General features: G+C 36.0%; 1 protein-coding gene across 7 annotated transcripts in view; it reads right to left on the minus strand.

The window, feature by feature from the left end:
* bves (popeye domain cAMP effector bves) overlaps positions 1-22,231 on the minus strand; it is a 217,248-nt gene that overhangs the window by 65,371 nt on the left and 129,646 nt on the right. For all 7 annotated transcript variants that reach the window (XR_014441781.1, XM_083123927.1, XM_083123926.1 and 4 more), the window contains exon 4: positions 1,282-1,384. Coding sequence is in view for 6 of the 7 variants with exons in the window: in XM_083123927.1 (XP_082980053.1) it covers positions 1,282-1,384 (103 nt within the window). In the remaining variant the exon portion in view is untranslated. The remainder of the gene's footprint in view (positions 1-1,281; positions 1,385-22,231) is intronic.

Genomic DNA, 22,231 nt, shown 5'->3' on the forward strand with positions numbered 1-22,231 from the left:
AACAGTTATTATCCAATTACGTTCAAAAATGTGAAAATAACAAAATACGTAAATATTGCATTTTCAATTTAGTCGCTATTCATTTCGTTGATGCAAAACATCCAACTACCTATCTTGAAACGGTTATTATTTACTCAGTTCATTATGAAGAAAATAGACAAAAATAGTTCGAATATTTGTACCTTATTAGAGCCCATACGCACAAAGTTACTTTCTAAACTTTTCAAACTTATACATATGTTTCCCATCATCCAATACAACATGCAGACATTTTCAAAGTCATGAAGAACCCCACTATAACATGATTGCGCCCACAACGTGGCCGAATGTCATGCATGCGAGCGTACAAGACGTGGCCAAAGGCCACGTCGAAAGTACGCGAGTCAGATATTATAAAGTAGCACTCTACGTCCTTTACTAACTGGTTAAAGATGTTAATAAATCATGAAATAGTTGAAGTGGTTTTTATTATGTGTAAGTTTTTATTAAGTTTCTGCTTTATGTTAATATAAATCAATTAGATTTCATAGTTATTATTGTTTTGCATTCTTGTTTTACTTTTATTGTGCCTATTGATGTAGATTTGCTAATGATTATCTTGAGAGAGAAAAAAGCATTGAACACTCGCTACTACACTAATTTGTGTATGCAGTCGATATTATTCTTAGTGCAGTATATTTGAAATTAAAAGTAATTGTTTATCTTTTGTTAGTTGTAACAAAAACTCTCCCCTCGGAAATGTTTGCTGGGGGGGATTTTTGAGGCCAAGATTGTTGGTGTGTGGGGGGATCCCCTGTCACCCCAGGATTTCGCACCCTGGTCACGCCTTACACCCAAAGGCAATTCTCAGGTATATTATTTGAGTATGTTACAACAGAGAATTTAAACAGATTGTTTTGTGTCGGCTCGTTATATATTGCAGACCAAACACAAGGTTCCCAGGTATGAGATTGATTCACCCTGATATTACATTGTTTAATTGATTTGTTGTGATTGTTTCTATAGGCCTACTCATAAATCACAGTGACATATCCAGGAATTTTGTATAATTATGACCTTTTAAAAAAAATCATAACTGTAATTTAAAATGATTTTACTATCACTATCAGGTATTTTCATTCTTTCTTTTCTTTTCGAGGGGAGGGCTGTTTCAAAGGAGACAGAGCATTCATCTTGCCCTGTGCACGCCACTGCTGAACAACAAACAAAACACAGAAATTTATAGCATTGTCTTCCTAATTGTGAACACAAGCACATATAAAAATATCTTTCATTACTTACCTGAAAATACTCATCTGTTGAAACTCCAAACCATTCAGGAGAGTCAAGAAATTGATGAGGGAACACAATATGCAATGCTCGGCCATTTTGTGACACCACAAGTCTGGAAAATAAAAGAAAAATTAGTTTATAATTTCTGCAAATTTCATTATTGTTTTTAAATTCTGCAATTCCTCCAAACTTGACAATCCAATGTATATATTACATTACAGAGAACAAACAGCTACATATATAAATAAAAAAAATAAAAACACGGGATGCATTACATGTAACCAGGGTTGGCAAAATTTGTGTTTTTTATAAAATAAACAAAAAAGTTTATTTGTTTTAAACATGCTTTAAATATTTTAAACAGGAGCCGAAAAAAACATGTTTTAAACATAATGCCAAGAAGACTTGTTTTCTAAGACTAAACAAGGATGGACTAGGTTCCTATTATAAAGTAGCGCTTGCCTAACTTCTTAAAATGCACAATTATGTTAGTCTTAACTAGTCTTAAATCTCGCATTCTCGCATCTACGCTGTTCGAGAAGCTTCAACTAATCCACAGTTGCCAGGCCCCAGTCAGCGCACGTGGTAGCTACTGGGTCATTCCATGCCAAACCATCCAATGGTGGTTGCATGACCATTTTAGAAAAAAAATATTTAGTACATAGGTTTGTACATGTGTCTAAATATCAAAACCAATGTTCAAAAAAAAATATTGTCTTTAGTTCTCCTGGGGCAGCCATTTTTCCAGCTTTTTTTGTTCATGTAGCAGTATACAGAAACCTTAATATCTCAAAAACCATTAAAGCTAGAGACCTGAAACGAAATTCATTTTGTAGCTAATGAAGTATACTTCCTATGATATTCAGGTATGTTTTGCTTGAAATTGCATCGTAAGTACGAAAATTATGGTGGAAAATGGGGTAACAATAGTTAAAAAATTGCATTTTTAAGCCTGATTATTTTAATGAAGGGGTTTAGTCAAAGGCTTGATTTTTTTTTCATGTGTAGACCTACATGCAGGGTGTCTGTAAATAAAATATCAGTGCCTAGAAATGCACCCCTTTTTTACAGCATGGGCTCAAACATGGCCGTTCATTGAATTTTGACAGTTTTCGGGGTTAAATATCTCAGATGGGTCCCCTTTAAAAATTCTGAAATTTGGCACATAGGAAGCCCTTCAAGAACCTAACTCACAGTAAAAATCTCAACTTTTAGATTCAACTCGTTTTGGTCAATATGAGGTAACGTATGTCACCTAATTTCTGGCGTTGCAAAGTAAGGTTAAACTACATTCCATACTTAGAATAATGAAGTCTTTTCTTTTTTTTAAATTTGGGTTAAATAAAGGCTCAGAAAATATAGTAACATAAGGTTTTAACACTTGACTTACCATAAATTGAAATTACAAGGTATGACAATTGAAAATCTGCGAAATTTCATTGCAAAAGGTTTGATTTATTAGGTACCCACGAGCAGTTGGTATTGTCAGCTCCAGGTTCCTATTCATTCTCTTTGTTAAATCAGGCAGGATTCTTTGTTCTTTCACTAAGTTCCTAAGTAAATTATCAGAAACCTTCAGTTCATCACATATTTTTTCTTGACCAAGTGGTAGCAATCAAACTGATGATTCTGATCTTTTCAACATTAGTTTTTTGCTCATTTACATTTTTCTTCTTATAATTTCAATTATATGATTGTACTGGCCATGCAAAGGATTGTCACACTTGCTTTCCTTTTCTTCAGCTTTAATACTTAGTGAAAAGCAACTTTCCAGTTTCCATTGCACTCCTTGTAGGATGTGAATAGTTTTTCGAACAAGATCACTTTATTGTTTTTCTGCAATCAGTCTCCTCAGTTTTGAAACAGGAGATGCATAAAAAACAAAACAGACTTCATTCATTTCCTTTAGTTTACCTTGGCTTTGCACAAAGACATGATTTCAATTCTGGCATTTAAGTGAGTCACTTTCTCCACATATGAAACTTTTACTCGAACATATCAGGCATATTGATAAGGCTTTCTTGACACTTTTTTTACCTTACCTTACTTAACCTTTTCTTTAAGGTACTTCTGAAGATCACAACATACTTTACCATATAAAAAGCTATATTTAATGGTATTTGCATATTGTCTCTAAGCCATACACCTGTAGTATTGACCTAAGAAGTGTTATCATTTTCACTGACTTTGTTAAGATTAGTTAGGTCTTCGGGAACCTTACCAAAAGGGTATTTATAACAGTCCTCTCCAGTTAAAAATATTACAGAACACTCCATTTCCTGTCACAGATAACGGACATTCACAAGTCACTACTCTCGGCACATTAGGCAAAGGAAGAATGACAGCAGAGATTGTACATGCAATCAATCAATTCCGGGCTTGCCTCACATCCTATCAAAACATGTCTCTGAATCTTCTGCTGTGCATGGATCACATCTATTTCAATGAATGTATTTTCTTGGAAGAAAAAAAAGTGGAAAATAAAGGAAACAAAAGATAATATATTCTACCAGCTTTGACACTCCAAAATAAATAGCCTACTTTCAGTGGAGTGCCCAAGGAGGGGTTTGTGGGGGTCATAACACAATACCTTTGGCCTAGTATTCAATAAACAATTACGTCAAAGGCAGGATAATGTGGCAAAAACAGGGCTGTATACTAAAAAAGTATATGTAACCCCCCTCCCCTCCCTTTCGAAATTCCTGGGCATGCCACTGCCTATCTTCAGCTGCATGTACTGCTACATTGATAAAAATATGGGGGAAGCTCAACTTTGGAGCTGACACTACCAACTGGTCATGGGTACCTCATAAATCAAACCTTTTGCAATGAAATTTCGCAGATTTTCAATTGTCATACCTTGTAATTTCAATTTATGGTAAGTCAAGTGTTAAAACCTTATGTTACTATATTTTCTGAGCCTTTATTTAACCCAAATTTTAAAAAAAGAAAAGACTTCACTATTCTAAGTATGGAATGTAGTTTAACCTTACTTTGCAACGCCAGAAATTAGGTGACATACGTTACCTCATATTGACCAAAACGAGTTGAATCTAAAAGTTGAGATTTTTATTGTGAGTTAGGTTCCTGAAGGGCTTCCTATGTGCCAAATTTCAGAATTTTTAAAGGGGACCCATCTGAGATATTTAACCCCGAAAACTGTCAAAATTCAATGAACGGCCATGTTTGAGCCCATGCTGTAAAAAAGGGGTGCATTTCTAGGCACTGATATTTTATTTACAGACACCCTGCATGTAGGTCTACACATGAAAAAAAAAATCAAGCCTTAGACTAAACCCCTTCATTAAAATAATCAGGCTTAAAAATGCAATTTTTTAACTATTGTTACCCCATTTTCCACCATAATTTTCGTACTTACGATGCAATTTCAAGCAAAACATACCTGAATATCATAGGAAGTATACTTCATTAGCTACAAAATGAATTTCGTTTCAGGTCTCTGGCTTTAATGGTTTTTGAGATATTAAGGTTTCTGTATACTGCTACATGAGCAAAAAAAGCCATGCGCCATGTTGGAAAAATGGCTGCCCCGGGAGAACTAAAGACAATAATTTTTTTTTTGAACATTGGTTTTGATATCTAGACACATGTACAAACCTATGTACTAAAAAATATTTTTTTTTCTAAAATGGTCATGCAACCATTTTTTTTAAAAAAATGTTTGATTTGACATGGAATGACCCTACTCTGTTTTCTTAAATAAATATTTTATCATGAATGTAACTAAATATTGACATTAACAACTATGTGCAGTATGTTAAGTGAGGAACAAAACTGTTTCATCCACATACTAATAAATTTTTACGATGTTTTAAACACTTTTTAAAAAAAACATAGCCATGTGTTTTAAACACAGCTTCAGTCACTGAACAGATTTCTATGAACAATAAACAAAATGACACGGATTGAATAAAAAGGTAAAGTTACAAAACATGCAAATAACCACAAACTATCAAACATCAAAATGTGTTTTAAAGAAGTCTGAAAAAAACATGTTTAAAACACTTTGTTTTAAACGTTTTAAATATTTGTGAAAAAAAATCCGTGTGTTTTAAACGTTTAAAACAAGTTGTTTGAAACACTTTTGTTTTAAACATGCCAACCCTTGTAACCCTCTCATTTCATGAATTCAATCAGATGCAAATCCAAAATTGGTTGAATTAATTTGATTTAACAGTAACTCGTTAAATTATATTTTGTTTGTTATAATTATGTTGGTTGCACGAGTTCAATAAAACATAATGATAAACTGTTTCTTTCATTGTGCATGATTATACAAGCTGAGACTTAGCAGTGAATATCAATTTATGGTTATGGTATATGGAAACACTATTACTTCAATTATGTATAAAGTTGTACTTGCTGTGTCTATTGCAGATTGTTAACCTACCTATATAGCGTATTGAATTTTTTTTATAATATAGTGTGTTCGTTTTGGCTCCTGGCCGAGATAGCGCGTGACTGCAGAACGGCGAGGCACGGCGCGGATGCCGGCATTTTCGACCCGTGACCATCCCGCTTATCTTTACGCACATATCTTTAGCATGCAGAAAACTGTATTTATATTCCATAACTAGTACTAACCTGTGTTATAAAAGTTGTTTAAAGTGATGACCAACTGCATTCACACATTCCCGGAATATTAAAAAAAGAAACAAAGAAAATTGCTTCTCAAGTTCGAATTTTAATTGTTTCAAAGCCTGTAAATAATAGGTATCTTCAACGATTAACCTAATTCTATTAAGTTTAAACATTTTTATTTCATTGCGCAAAAATAAGATTCAGAAAAAAATACCCAAACGGGCATCCTTACAGATTAAACACTACACGCAAGTTGTCGGCGCACTTGCAGTGTTGTTATTTTTGACCATTCGGTGAAAGAAACCGCAATCGCATTGACATGCAAAAGTTGTGTGTTTAGGCGTCGGGAGAGCGCACAAGCTGTTTGCAGCTCGCGTTGCAGGCGAAATTGTTGCTCGCTTATCAATACAGTTGTTCGATTTTGCGTGGAAGTGTAATTTTTCTGTTTAATGTAAGTGTGTATGTGCGAGTTTGTTCAGTCCCATAGATCACATCAGTGTTAATTTTTTCTATGTAATCCCAGTGTGTGTTTAATTAGATCGTGAGACCATTGAAATGCCAGCCGAAAAATTCACGTTAAAACAAATAATCTTTATGTATGACACTTAAGGGAAAACTGAATCATGTCGTAACGTTTGCAGGCAATTTATTATTTGTGGGGACCCCTAAAATAGTATATAGAAACAATCCTCACACTATAGATGAACTGAAAGTCAATATAAGAACAGAACTTACAAAAATTACGGAAAAGGCACTTTTGCGTGTCAATCAAAATTTGATCAAAATATGCCGGGAATGTGTGAATGCAGTTGGCCATCACTTTAAGCAACTCTTATAACACAGGTTAGTACTCGTTATGAAATATAAATACAATTTTCTGCATGCTCAAGATATGTGCGTAAAAACAAGAGGGCCGTCACGGGTCGAAAATGCCGACATCCGCGCCGTGCCTCTCCGTTCTGCAGTCTCGACCAGGAGCCAAAACGAACGCACTGTAGTGTTCATTTACAAATGTCATGTCCCCTCGCATGGTATTTGAGACTGTCCTATTCTCAAATTGTCATGTTCAAAGTTAATATTATTTATGTTGTTGATGTTGTTTTAACTTATGCATGTTTGTTTTATATATATATTGTTATAATCATCTTATCACGCTGTATAAAATACAAGAAATCAAGTTGCTGTAACCATAGTAACGAGAAATAATAAGTACTAAAAATGGTGATGGAAGTTGTGAGATTTTCTGCGCCTGTATTGTATTTATTTTAAATATAACGGTTATCGTTAATTACGCAATTTTATTTGCATTGATAATCGTTCTGCAAGTTAAAGCGCAGCGACGGTTATCAAGAGTGGCGACCCAGAAGCCAGGATTGTTCAAAAAGTGTGCAATCTTCTGACAGTGGTAAGAATGTCTGTTGTAATGGTACAGAATTTTTGTCATATGCTGAAGTAAGACTTACGTCACAAGCTTCAGTGTGCTTGTATAACGTAACTTCTTAAGTGAATCGTCATATGTGTGAAGATCACAATGGCTGATAAGTTAAAGCAAAGTAAATCTAAATCGTCGCGTAAAGAAACAAACATTCAGGCTAATACAATGACTACTTACTTTGATGCTGATAATCCCGTAGTCGCTTCCAGTAATGCGAATACTACAGAACATGATGTTTGTTCTACAAAACCCGACAAATTATCTTGTTGTAATGAACCAGACAATGATTTGAGGTATGTTCAGTGTACTCAGTGCTCGTCATGGCATCACATATCTTGTCTCAAACTTACAGTCACTCACTGGACAATTTATTCGACTACACTAGAAAATTATTATTGTAAAGGTTGCAAACCAGATTATGATCCTTTTAGTTTGCCAGCTTATCTAGAAACTCTTAACCCGAATTTTGGTGATTTGTTAAGCACTGTTAAGAGTATTCAATTGCTAATGGTCGCTTCTAATGAAGACCTCAAGACGAAACTAGAACAGTCTAATGCTGAAATGAAATCGCAGTTAGAACAGTCTAATGCTGAAATAAAATCGCAGTTAGAACAGTCTAATGCTGAAATGAAATTGCAGTTAGAACAGTCTAATGAAGAACTAAAAACACGAATGGATCTTGCTAACCAAGATATGAAATTACAGTTACAGCAATCTAATCAAGAATTTGCAGAGTTTAGTGAGAATATTAAGTCTCAGTTTGAACAATTTGAATTGGATATTTATAGTAACCTAACTTCAAAATTTGAATTGGTTCATCAAGAAATTAATACTGTTAATCAAAGATTAGACAACTTGACTTCCGATGTTAAAACACAACTTGATTGAATAGCTTCCGAATGTGTCAAGAAAAATGAACATTTGGGAAGTATTTTAAATAGCAATATTTCTCAAATCCGAACAGAACAAGACGTTCAAGGGCAACACATTTTAATAAATAAAGATTTGATTAGCGAATACGATAAATCTATTACAGTATGTTCATCCAAAATAACTGATATTAATAATAGATTATCATCGTTGGAAGTTGCTGGTAGGGAAAATGTACATTTTGGTACGTATATTACTGATTGTAATAACAGGTTGCAACATATAGAATCTCGTGTTGATGTTTTACAAACTAACTATGCAAATTCTCAACGCAACACAAAGGGAAATCTGAAACCACCCCTTGCACAAAATAGTTCTCAAACTAAGACATCACGTGAAAGGGCTAGAAATGCAGTTGACTCGGGGGTGACTAATTCATCTACTTATTCATCTGATGAATCTTTAACAACTCATGTGAAAACAACGTTCGATGAACCACATGTTCGAAATCGTGTTCGCTGGAAGCGAAACAAAAGATTTATTCCAACCTGCAATGAGGAACATTATCGAAATAATATGTCACCTAATAGTGTACAGTTTAAGGATACAAGTAATTATGCGATTAACAATATGCAAACTTCTAGATTGAATTCTACCGTTACAAATATTGATAAACATTCCAACGTTCAACAATGTTGTTCTGCTGATGGTGAAAATAGTTACATAAATCAAATGTTTACATACTCGCAAGAACCTAACCTCCCTGCCGTTCATTATAGTAATGTCGCTGGTGAAACGTGTGGGTCTCGTCATATTTCTTCCTTGCAGAATGAAGCTTGCCGACCATGGTTTCAAGGTGAAAGGCGTAATGCAAAATTAATGACTGGCACAAGTTGTCCAAATGCTGAAATTGGTGTTAATGAGTCAAATACAAATAACAATTACTGTGATAATCCACAAAGTCAGTTTGATCGTTGTATTTCTCCAACGTCTTTACCTGTAATTACTGTTGGGGGCTCGGGTACCCTTTTCTACACCCTCGAATTTTGAAATTTTTTTTATTTCATTATGAAGGTTATGTGATCCTATTTGTGAATAAAAAAAAAATGGAGCGCGGAAAGAAGTATTTACGACTGTACAGCCGTTTAAAGTTGAAATTTTGTCGTTTGAAATGGTTCGCAATTATTTCCAATTTCTAGATCGTGATACTAACACGACACCAAATTTTAACTATCGATCTCAACCTAACTGAACTAACCTATCCACGCGCCAATGGTTCGTGGGGCTAGCGCCAATGGTTCGTGGGGCTAGCGCCAATGGTTCGTGGGGCTAGCGCCAATGGTTCGTGGGGCTAGCGTCAATGGTTCGTGGGGCTAGCGCCAATGGTTCGTGGGGCTAGCGCCAATGGTTCGTGGGGCTAGCGCCAATGGTTCGTGAGGCAGCAGACCATCTCCCTGTAAGTCAAGTACAATGTCCCGTATGTCTCGTCGAACAAAGCCCTCTATGTCCTTCATCCGTTGAACGTGTGTCAATCTCATATTTAGTCCTTTTGTATTAAATCAATGTCACACAAATCAATTCCAATGTCTAAAGTCGCACAAAACAATTGCAATGTCTCAAATATCCAATACGCCAATAAATTACATAAATAATATATTGAAAGCGCAAATTATCCCATTGCACAAGTCATTCATAACAAGAAGAAATTGCAAATTATCCCATTGCACAAGTCAAAGATAAGAAGAAAAAGAAAATGTTCAGACGTGCGCCTGTGACATGAATCCAAGATGCGCCATGATGAAATCTCTGCAAAACCGTTTCGACGTTACATAAGGAATCTAAATATTGAAAAACGTAAGTTTCCTAGCACGTAGATCTAAAAAAAATACTTTCCGCGCTATTTAGAAACATCGTTTCTTATGAAGAACTAATTTTCGTAACGAGAATATTTTAAATGTGCGAAAAATCGAGGGTGTAGAAAAGGGTACCCGCGAGGGTGTAGAATAGGGTACCCGACCCCTGTTGGGGATAGAGGAAACAGATATGTAAAGATAAATGAACTGTCTCATTTACCTAAATTTTCTGGGAAAATAGAAGACCAATCGGCTCGAGAATATCTAGAACATCTTAATTCTATGCTTGATCTTATGGGCATTCCAATTAACAAAAGGCTACAGAGTATTCAGCAGTGTTTCACCAACAGAGCTGCGTACTGGTATAGAACTCACAAACGTATGTTTTCTTCATATGATCATTTTCAAAGGGAATTCATGAAGCAATTTGCAAGTCCGGAAATAATACAGTCTCAGTTATCAGTATTAAGGAACAGGAAGTATGATCCTACAGTACATGGTGATTTAGAAAGCTTTGCGTTGAAAACATATTCAAATTATTGCAATTTAGTTGAGAACCCAAACGAATTGGATGTTATTCAATTAGTTATTAGCCAGTTACCAAATAATATAGCTAATAACATAACTTGTCATGAGATACGTTCTATGGACCAGTTAACAACTATGTTAAGGAAATTAGATGTTGTCCGAACTAGTAGAAGAGGACTTATTTTCTTACCGGAAGAAACAGATAATTGTAGTAAGGTTAAACCCAACAAGAATCCTGACAGTATGAAATCAAAATTTAGTGTCAAGCAAATTAATGTTAAACACACCAAAAACACTTGCTCATCTTCTACTCAGACTTCGTCGATGGATGCTCAAGTACCTTTTACTAATGAATTTGGCAATGCTAATTCAAGATATGGACAGTTTAGAGGTAGCAATGGTAGTTTTAGAGGACGTAGAAATAATCGTGGCTATTAAGGATTTACATATAATAACAGAAATAATTTCAGATTCCAAAGAAATAATGCATACTCTGGTATTTCCGGTGACATTACAAATAGGAATTATAATCAGGATGCTATAACTTATCAGTTACCTAACAGTAGTCAGAATGGAAGGATTTTCTACAATAGGCAAGCGCAGTATACAAGTGAGCCTGCTCTCGCTCCTACTTACAGTCAACCTGTTAATGTGACTTCATTACAACCACAAGATGCATCTACAACTTCTGGAATATCAAATTCTCCTTCTGGAAATGTATCAAGGACCTTTACACGACAATCTGGTATTGGAACATCTTACCAATCAACAACAAATTTAAATTAAAGGATCGGATGGAAGTGCCTCGTTCACTCTGCTTTCTTTCAGAGAGGCCAAATTTGAACAAGCGAAATTCATTTCAAACACAGGAAATTATGAATGTACGTGATGATAAAGACTTAATATCGGAACCACTACAAGTGAATTTTCTATTGGAATGGTTTGAAGAAGAACCTGAATGGACTGTTAGTGATTATGATATTCCGGTTCCATTAACTGAAGTTCCAGTTATTCATGGAATTATTTGTCAAATACCTGTAGTTTGTATTATAGATTCTGGAAGTCAGGCAAATGTTCTAAATTTTGACGTTTGGTGTAAACTATCGTCTTTGATTGGCAACATTAAACTGGATAACGTGGAAGATGTAAAACTCACCGGTTTCGCTGGATCCAAGAAGTGTAAAGTTGTTGGCAGTAAAATTATTAATCTGCAGATAAAGCACGAATACTTTTCTATGGAATTTTTTGTTCTTAAAGAGTTGAATGCCGATGTCATTTTAGGAGTTCCATTTTTGAGGAAATATAAAGCTGTAATTGATTTTAAAGAAGGGAATGTAAGTTTGCTAAATGACAAAGGAAAGGAAGTTTCCTCTGTTTTAACTCGGCAATATTCTTCTACAGAAGATTCGAAATATTGTACAAAGTCTAACTTTTGTTCCGAAGTTATATTAAATGATAATGAAAGTTATCCATGTAGATTGTTACGTGATGCGTCAACTTTGAATGATGATGTAGAATATATGCCAGCTAAGAAGTCCATTTATGAGTCTGTTTTTAGAAATGATAATTTAGACAATTTGCAGAAAGCTGATTTATTCAAACTTCTGTCGTATTATCACGTACAATTTTCAGATAAACCTAGAAAAGCAACTGTTGAACCTTACAAGATTCAATTAGATACCGTAACACCTATTACAAGCACACCTTATCCCATACCAATATCAAGGAGACAACCTTTAGAAGAAGAGCTTTCAAAGTGGGAGAAATGGGGAATTATTTACCAGGATTCTTCACCATATCTTAACCCTCTACATATAGTGCCAAAGCAAGGAGGTATTTGGAGACCTGTGATCGATTTTAGGAAACTTAATCAACATGTTATCTCTCCACAAGTGAGAGTAGAAGCAATCAATGAACTGTTACAGAGGTTCCTAGGATGTGTTTATTTTTCTTCAATTGATTTATCATGCGGTTATTTTCAAATACCGTTGACTGAAGATTCATATCCTTACACAGCTTTTTCTTATAGAGGTAGACAATATCTTTTCCGCTATCTTCCATTTGGGATTCGATCAGCAGTCTCAGTGTTCCAGGACAGGATGAATAAAATATTCTCCACCGATTGCAGAAATTTTGTTGTTTGTTATTTGGATGATATTCTAATTTTCAGCAAAAATTGGTCTCAACATATGCAACATGTAGAACTAGTTTTACAAAAGATAAAGGGTGTCAATATGTCTATTAAATTTTCCAAATGTAAGTTTGCTTACAAAGAAATCTGCTTCCTTGGACACATAGTGTCCGGTGATAAAATTATGGTTGATCCTGCAAAGAATTCAGCAATTATTAATTTTCCAATTCCAACAAACAAACGCTCCTTGAGAAGGTTCTTAGGATTAGCTAATTGGAGGCGAAAGTTTATTGAAGGATTTGCTGAAATGGCACAGCCTTTGTATGATCTGTTGAAAAAGGAATCAAAATGGCAATGGAATGATGTTCATGCTTCAGTTTTTGAAAACCTCCGCAAGTCACTGATATCTCCAAAGGCTTTGTATCAACCAGATTTCACGAAGCCTTTCAATGTCAACACAGACGGTTCGAAGAAAGGAATAGGAGCTGTTCTATGGCAAGACTCAACTGAAAATTCTGAAGAAGGACCACGTATAATTCAATACGTTAGCAGATCTCTTAAAGGCAATGAGTTATCATATAATACTCACGAGATTGAATGCTTAGCGATATTATTTGCTTTTGAAAAATTCTACATTTACATAGCTGGAACTAAGGTGAAATTGTTTACCGATCACCAATCTTTATCTTGGCTAGAATCTACTAAAACTTTGAATCCACGATTAAATCGTTGGAGTTTGAAATTACAAATGTTTGATTATAATGTATATCACGTGCCGGGAAAATCGAATGAAGCTGCAGATGCTTTAAGCAGATATCCTGATTTAAGTACAGGTTTTCCAACTCTATCGGAACTATATGTAAATAACATAAGTCTTGATTTTCTTGACGAAGATAGTGTAACATTTTGGCAAGAAAGTCAAAATTCGGATTCTTATTGCAGTGCCATTGTACAAGAGTTACAAAATGGGAATTTGTCACAGAATATAAAAAGGCAATATTCGATTCAAGATAATATATTATTCCTGAAACATTTGAAAGAAGACAAGTGGAAACTTGTAGTACCTATTATTGTTGTACCCAAAATTCTTCATAAATTACATGACTTACAAGGTCATTTTGGATACTATAAACTATTTAATAAGTGCAGAAGTTTATATTATTGGCCTAAAATGAAAGTTAGTATCAAGCAGTATTTGAACGACTGTCTAACATGCGCAAAAACTAAACAAGCTCACACAAAAATTAGTAAGGATGAATTGCATGTATATTCTACTACTCCACATGATATGTTATCAATAGATCTTGTTGGACCGTTACCCAAATCACAAGGATATAGTTACATCTTAACAATAGTTGACACGATGTCCAAATTTTTAATGGCTTATCCGTTAAGGAAGGCAACGTCACGTGAAATAATTAACAAATTCAAGCTCCAGTATTTTTACCACTATCCAGCATGTAAGGTAATATTATCAGATAACGGTTCCCAATTTAAATCACAAGAGTGGAAGTTATATATGGATGACTGTAACATAAAACATATCACCACGTCAGTTTATTCGCCTTTCGCAAATCCTGTGGAAAGGTACAACAAAGAGTTAATTCGATTATTACGATTATATACTTCGCAAAATCACCAGGACTGGGTAAAATATTTGAATCATGTAACAGGACTTCTTAATAATTCCGTTTCGGAAATAACAAGTTTCACACCTAGTGAACTTTTCCTTCATCACGAATTAAAGGATTCAATTATCAATCAAAGTAACTGGCCAGACGATTTATATTTGTGCCCTGGAAACATAAGTATTTTATCGCCAAAGCACGTATTAAGGAAAGATATAAGCCCAAAACTATTGAGTGTGATGCAAATAAATTGAAGATTGTCCCAGGTGATATTGTTTTAGTGAAAAATCATGAACATAGTAGTGCAATTAACAAGAAAATTCATAAGTTTATGGAATTATGGCTTGGACCCTATATAGTTGATGCTGTGAAAAACAATTATACAATTTTGATGTCTGTGGACGGAAAGAAGATAACAACAAGGCAGAACTTATCAAATATCAAGAAATTTAATTGTTCTGATGAGAAAAAAGAAGAATTGCTTAAACTAATGTAATTGTCATGAAGTGATGCATAAGTAGCTGTAAATTCGAACACTAAGATGACATTTTCAGAACTTTAGTGAAAAGAGTATTGTAAATTTGTGAATTGGTTCATTATGTCAAGTGAACTTTCTCATTATCCTGGCGAGTGTATATTAAAAGCAGGACTCAAATCTTATATATTATGTAAAAAAAAAAAAAAAATGTTATGTTCATTTTTTTTTCCAGGAGAAGGGGAGAGATTGAGACTGTCCTATTCTCAAATTGTCATGTTCAAAGTTAATATTATTTATGTTGTTGATGTTGTTTTAACTTATGCATGTTTGTTTTATATATATATTGTTATAATCATCTTATCACGCTGTATAAAATACAAGAAATCAAGTTGCTGTAACCATAGTAACGAGAAATAATAAGTACTAAAAATGGTGATGGAAGTTGTGAGATTTTCTGCGCCTGTATTGTATTTATTTTAAATATAACGGTTATCGTTAATTACGCAATTTTATTTGCATTGATAATCGTTCTGCAAGTTAAAGCGCAGCGACGGTTATCATATTCGCCTACATTTATTGAACCAATGTATCCGTGTAATATCGCAGATGGCAAACAAGCTGTCAGTACGTCTGGCCACGTTCTAATTACTTTATGCTCCTTACAGGTATTTCAAAATCTGGCTCAACTGTGGTAGTCTAGACACACTCTCAACTCGCCATCCTAGAAAGGGACTGCAGAGAAGAGGTGGAGGTAAGGAGAAATGTCAAATGCTGATGGAAAAGAAGACAAACTTAATTTTGAAATCTCTGAAACTGGATCAGACGTCACTAAAGTAAAGGTTGTGGCTGGAGAGAAAAGGGTAACATGTCGCATTCTAGATGACAAAATTTTTACAGTTACAGCACTTTTACTTTTCATAGGTAATCGCAACGATGAGGACTAATGGTGAACTGATGAAATACATAAAGGAAGTAACCCAATGAAACGTCCATATCCTACTCAGAATTCGAACCTGGAAGCCCTGGTTTCGTAGCATGCTCAGCGCACCCACGCTTGAACTGCAGAAAATATTTCAAGTGCACTTATGAATGCAATGGAGCGAATTTATTATAATGCCTTATATTCTTTATTAGCAAAATGTTGACTAATTCGCCAGGGAGGCATGTCCGTAGCATGGGTCCTAATTTTGTGGGGGCAGACGGAACTTGAGGCTTAAAAGTTTTCATCTCCTAAAAATACCATTCAGGATTATTTGGTAAATAACTGTTACATTTGCGAAATCTCAAATATTACTCTTCATCAATTTGCTCCTCAGGTCCTAGAAGGTAGTGACGTGCAGTGACGTCGACACTTGGGGTAGCAATCAGTGGCGTGCCAAAGCATTGCTAAGAAGAACGTCAGGGGAAAATGGCAAAATGAGAAATGACTACTAAAATACAGTACACGTAACTCCCCCTTTCGAAAATCCTGGGCACGCCACTGGTAGCAATCGATCTTCATTGTTGAGAGCAGAATTATTCAAAATGTCTACACTCGCTCATATATGTAGAGTGGGATGCATAAACATTACCAGGTAAATCGTCTATCCCAATCGATAACTTCCATTTATGCATCCCACAGTGCAATATAACTACTAGCTTCAGACAGTTACATTTATCACCATCGTAATTCATACTTCGTTGTATTGCCCCCCCTCCACGCCCACACAAATACATAGATTGCAGTGTTGTTAACTACACTAAAAAGGGATAGAGCGATTGCAATAAAAGTGATTTGTTAAAACCTCAATTCTATTTATTACTAACCTTTGTAAATAATAAGAAATTACGCGTGACTTGCAGCAATAGATAGTATTCAAGATTAGTCACAATTAACCTCATCATTGGAATTGTGGATAAAATGAGATGAGAAAACACAAACTTTAGGTTTATGCTTAGGAGGACTGAAAATCTCACATTGTAGTCAAAGGCCTGGCTATGGGTGTTCTTTGTGATATTCCTTCATCAATTTCATCATATCATCACTCATCCTCACCTTCGCGATAACCAAATGTGGCAGAAAAGCGAAGTAAAATAAACCAAACCAACAACAACAATAAGTGCGTGTTCTCTTGCCCGAATAAATACATCCGTATTATGACTGTTTAGCTCACCCAATTGTTTTCATTGGAGGCCAAGAGATTAGTATATATATTTTAAAAAAACTACTAAAACGAGAGAGAGAGAAAGAGAGAGTGTATGAGCAAATATTTGTTATTTAATCATTATATCTTCCATATTTGAAAAAAAGAAAAAAAAGAAAGCATAACATTTCCAAGTATTTTTTGTCAGTACATAATACGTTCCCATTATATATATACACACACAATATTATATATATATATATATATATATACTGCCTGACAAAAAAAGTTAAGCACCCAGAAGGAGTGGTTGGATGTGAATGAAACTACATATGCTGAAAGTCCATGTACCTTTATTGAACTGATTACAATATAGGATGCAAGAGTCAAGGCCGTTGGCAGTTACGGGTGGAATGGTGGCACCAGGTCAGTAGGGTGTCGCACCCCCTCTGGCTGCAATGCATGCCCTTATGCGGTTCGGAATAGTGGCAAACAGCCTTTGGATCCTCTCCTGAGGCACGTTCTTCCACGGGTGTTGCAGCTGTCCCTCCAGATCCCGTAGGTTGGCACTAGGACAGAGTCCCCGTCCAATGTCATCCCACACATGTTCAATGATGGAGAGGTCCGTGGATCGTGCTGGCCACAGGAGGACCTCAACATGCTCTAGGCAGTCTATAGACACATGGGCTGTGTGTGGGCGTGCACTATCTTGTTGGAACACTGTCCCAGGGTGCTGTGCCATAAGGGGTAGGACGTATGGATGCAGAATGTCTGTGACATATCGCTGTGCCGTCAAAGTTTGCCGAAGCACTATTAGAGGTGACCTGAACGCATATCCAATGGCTCCCCACACCATGATGCCAGGGGTCACACCTGTGTGTCTCTCCACAATGTAGGCAGGATGTGCCCTCTGCCCTCGACGCCGCCACACCCGCACACGATGGTCATCGGAGGTCATGGAGAAGCGGGACTCATCACTGAACATGATGCAACGCCATTCGTCCTCTGTCCACACCTCCCGAGCATGGCACCACACCAACGGCAGGCATAGGTGTTGTGGTGTCAACGGCAACCAGCGCATGGGGCGGTAGGACCCAAATCCGGTGGATGCGAGTCGTCGAGACACTGCGGGAACTCACAGGATGTTGTAGAGTGTCCAGTACATGTTCTTGGATGACGGGTGCCGAAGTTGTGGGATCCCGCACTGCTTGGAGCGCCATATGACGGTCCTCCCTCGGGGTGGTGTTTCTTGGTCGACCTGAACCTGCACGACGTTCATGGGTGTCCTCATGTACCCATTGATTCCAACATCGGGCCACTGTGACATCTGAATGGCCCACATGCCTGGAAATTGCCCGATACGACAAACCTGCCTCATGCAGTCCCACAATGCGGCCTCTGTCAAATGCTGTCAATTGCTGGATCGGCTGTCTAACGTGTCTGCGAGGCATCGCCGGTGCTTCGTTTTCCTCTCTGAACTTCGTGCTGCACTGTCTGACTCATAGCAGGTGACTGATCCCACCTTATCAGCAACAGGAGGTGTCAATGGTATGCATGTATACCGAAATGGGGTAATCTTCGACCACTCCTTCTGGGTGCTTCACTTTTTTTTGTCAGCCAGTGTATATATTATACAATGTGTAGAAAGTTGTGGTGTAAATACAGAGAACATAAGTACTGCAGAAATTTCTCCCCTGAGTTCTTCAGGTCATTTATTAAGGAATCGAGGAAACTGAGGTACCTGAAAGCACGAACTTTCAACCTTTGCAGCGCGGGGTGAGGGGACAAGGGAGGCAAAGGCACAAATCTTCCCTTTCCCTTCTGGCGGCCATCTCTATCTGAAACTGGTGAGACGGAGGAAAAGCCAGCTAGAATAGCTCCTTCCAGCCTTGCCCGCTGTTCGTGCCGAGGGACAAGAAGCGCGTGAAAAAAGTGTTGCATATGAACTGTGGCTTAAACAAGACAATAAATATTGCAATTTGTAAATAATTAGTGATGTGAGCTTGATTGATCTATCAATGCTAGACTAGCTACTCCTCAGTGCACGTCATTGCCAGGAGGTTAACAAAAACTTGTAAATTTTAATAAACTGAGAATTTTGGGGGCCAAGTGTCTCCTTGTCCCCGCCAAGTTACGCCTATGTACGTACGTTTAATACCAATAGCGCAGTAGGTTAGAAGGTAAATTCTTTCACATTAAAATTCCTTCCAACAGGAACACTTTACGTTGACCTTTATAGAATCAAAACTTATTTCCTCTTTTACAGCGATGTGCTTCATCATGTGTTTGCTTCCATGTTGCTGGGACACAATGATTTTATCTCCTCCCTCAGTTGAACTTCGAGAGCAATCTACCTCCCTGCAAACTTTTTACGACTTCCGTTTGAATATTCATGTAATCAACAGAAGACGAGAAGTAGGGGGAGGGGGTTAATTTATTCCCGAACATGAAAGCTTGTCGTCGGCTAAACAGTACACTACTAAAGTTTCGCAATTTACACGGGTGCTTGAGTTTATTAAGAGGTGCTTGCTTTGGCCTTTCAAATCTAATCGACAGGGTGCACGACGGTCGCTGCATACATACGTCATCACGTCAGCTACGGTTCTGGAGGAAATTGATTCAGGCAGTGACATTTTTCTCTCATCGTGTTGGTAACTTCAAACGGGGATGTATCTAGAAATTTATGACGGGGGAGGGGAGGGGGGGTCCGAACCAAGTGCCTCAGGAATAGTAATATAAATGTTTACATTAATTTGTTAATATAATATATTCTATTCATTATAATATATGCTTTGTTATATGAAAAGGTAAAAGCGGTATAAGAATAAAGATGTAACATCACGTATACATTTTCTAGCTTACGTGAAGTTAAGATCGCCAAAATTTGTGTTAAAACAACTGCCCAGGCAATGACATTAATGTCAAATAGAAAGAAAAACTGAATATTTATTGAATAAGAAAATAGGGCCGAATTCAGTTTTCGTATTTTGATAGCGTGATGGATATATAGAGTTCTAGGCTATAGAAGGAACGTAACTGACGATGAAACAGAACTATCCGTGGCTGAACCAAGCCTCGAACTTAGGATCATTTGCTTCGTAGCACATTGCGTTAAACGTTCCACCCCGAGACGGGGCCTCCGAGATTCGTATACTTCGTGTATACTCCCCGTATACGGGCATTACCTTCTCTATCTGACTGAAAGCCTCATGGCTTGCCCAGGGCACGTGACTAAGCGCCGTCAACTGGAGGCAAGATAGCCGCCATGTTTGATTTGCTTCTTCGGAATCAATGTTGGACCTTTTTAGTGAGTATAGAATTGTAATGCAAACTCGATTACAGGTCTTATTTATTTAAATAAATAAATAAATAAGAACTGTAATAGAGTTTACATGACGTATAAATATGCTTAAATGTGCAAGAGGTATGGTGTATAAGGTGTGCTCAATTACAGAGGCAATTATGATGAAAAAGGTAAGAGTAACGTTCACATTTCTTCAAGATGTTGCTGAAAATGAGAAATGTTTAGGGCAATTCCATGTGATTTGGTCCCTATGAAAAGATACAATTTAAGTAACAAAGGTTTTATACTCTTAAATAAATAAGAGTAATAGTTCATAATGTAAACATTTCATGTGTCCGGAATAGGCATCTAATATACTCTTAAATGTGGTCATGTTTTATCTGTCAACAATTTTTTTTAGAAATATCAAATAATATACCCTGAATTACAAACGTTGGTTAAGGTTAAGATTATTACTTATGATTGCAAATTAATTTGTTTCAAGATTTAGTCAACGTTTAAAATATTACGTTCGTGTCTACCAAAGCAGTATCTTACTGCAAATTTTATGCAAGCATTCGATAAAATATTATTAACACAAATTTTCAGTTTCAAAATATGCTTAATGAAAGAAAGCTATACAACGGGGCAAAGTTGATACATGTGTACATTTACATTCTTATTTTATCCCGCTTTCTGTTAATCGGAGGCTAATGGAAGATATGTTGTGCATTCAAATACAAGGGTGCGATGTGTAACAAGAACTTCGATGAAATATTCGTGTGTAAAACTATCCACGAGTATATTACTTATGTTTCAAATACAAATGTTTTCACGCAGAAAGCATTTTGTTACCTAGCTATGTTAATATGAACTACAAATGTATTACATTTTATAAAACTGTTTCATATGAACTGCTTTTTATTTTCTGTCTTTGTGAAGCTTCAATGTTCGTAACTTTGATTATTAAATCAGTGATAATGTTTATTGTTTCATAATTTATTAACATTCTTCACGACTTTATTAGTGTAAAACAGTGTAAGGAAATATTCCAAATGTTTATTTCCTAAGTGAACGCTAAGAATCGACAAGGAAAAGATTCAATTTGTTTATTATCTTTCGTTCAATAAAGTCAATAGGATCGAAATTACAATGTGACAAATGATTTAGGTTTAGTCTTTATTCACAGAAATGTAACATTGCCCTTGTACCAATTTCTTTCGCTTTTGCTGAAAGGTTATAGAAATTAAGTTTTTGTATTGAGATTGTGTAGCTACACAGAATATCTGCATTATCTGGTTAACTAATTTTGGGTAAAGTTAGACAATTTACTTGATTAGGTAACTTGGAAAGTTTACGGTCAACCTAACATGGTTTTTTTTATTTAATCAATTGATTTTACATACAAAAGTTCATACGAGTTTTACTGTAGCTGACAAATATTCCCGATAATATTTTTCAAAGATATACAATGTTTACATTTTTCCGCCAGGAAGTTTCTAACTGTTTTCAACTCTTTCTTTGTGCTATGGTAGGAATTTTTGTGGTGGCCAGAGTGACTTCCTGAATGAAAATTTTGGTGTAAATATTCAATATTATACTTTTTCTTCTAACTATATTCGTCGGCAGGGTAAATGTCAAAATTTAACTTCATAAAATAAATAAATATACCTTAATTCTCTACGGTAAAATTACGACAAGGAGTTTACAGGGTTAAGACGATCGTCTCCAGATGATAACGTCTTCAGTTTTGATACGGGCCGCAACCTGATGACGTCAAAAGATTAGTCGTGTGTTTTGGCGAAATACATGTATTTGAATGAGCGTGTTGTTCTAAAAAGAGTTCCTGTAAATGTATTTATTTCACAGTAAGAATAATAATTATTATCGCAAATTAAACATAGTTATATCCTGATGAGTTGCAAGTAAATGTATGCGTTTATGTGTAATACAACATTTAATTACACGTTAGTAAAAAAAAGTGTGTTCAACCAGCGCGAAATACATTTAAGAATTTGTGTATGGTAA

The sequence above is a fragment of the Lepisma saccharinum genome, chromosome 6 (assembly GCF_977018435.1).
Source record: "Lepisma saccharinum chromosome 6, izLepSacc3.1, whole genome shotgun sequence".
Taxonomy (NCBI): domain Eukaryota; kingdom Metazoa; phylum Arthropoda; class Insecta; order Zygentoma; family Lepismatidae; genus Lepisma; species Lepisma saccharinum.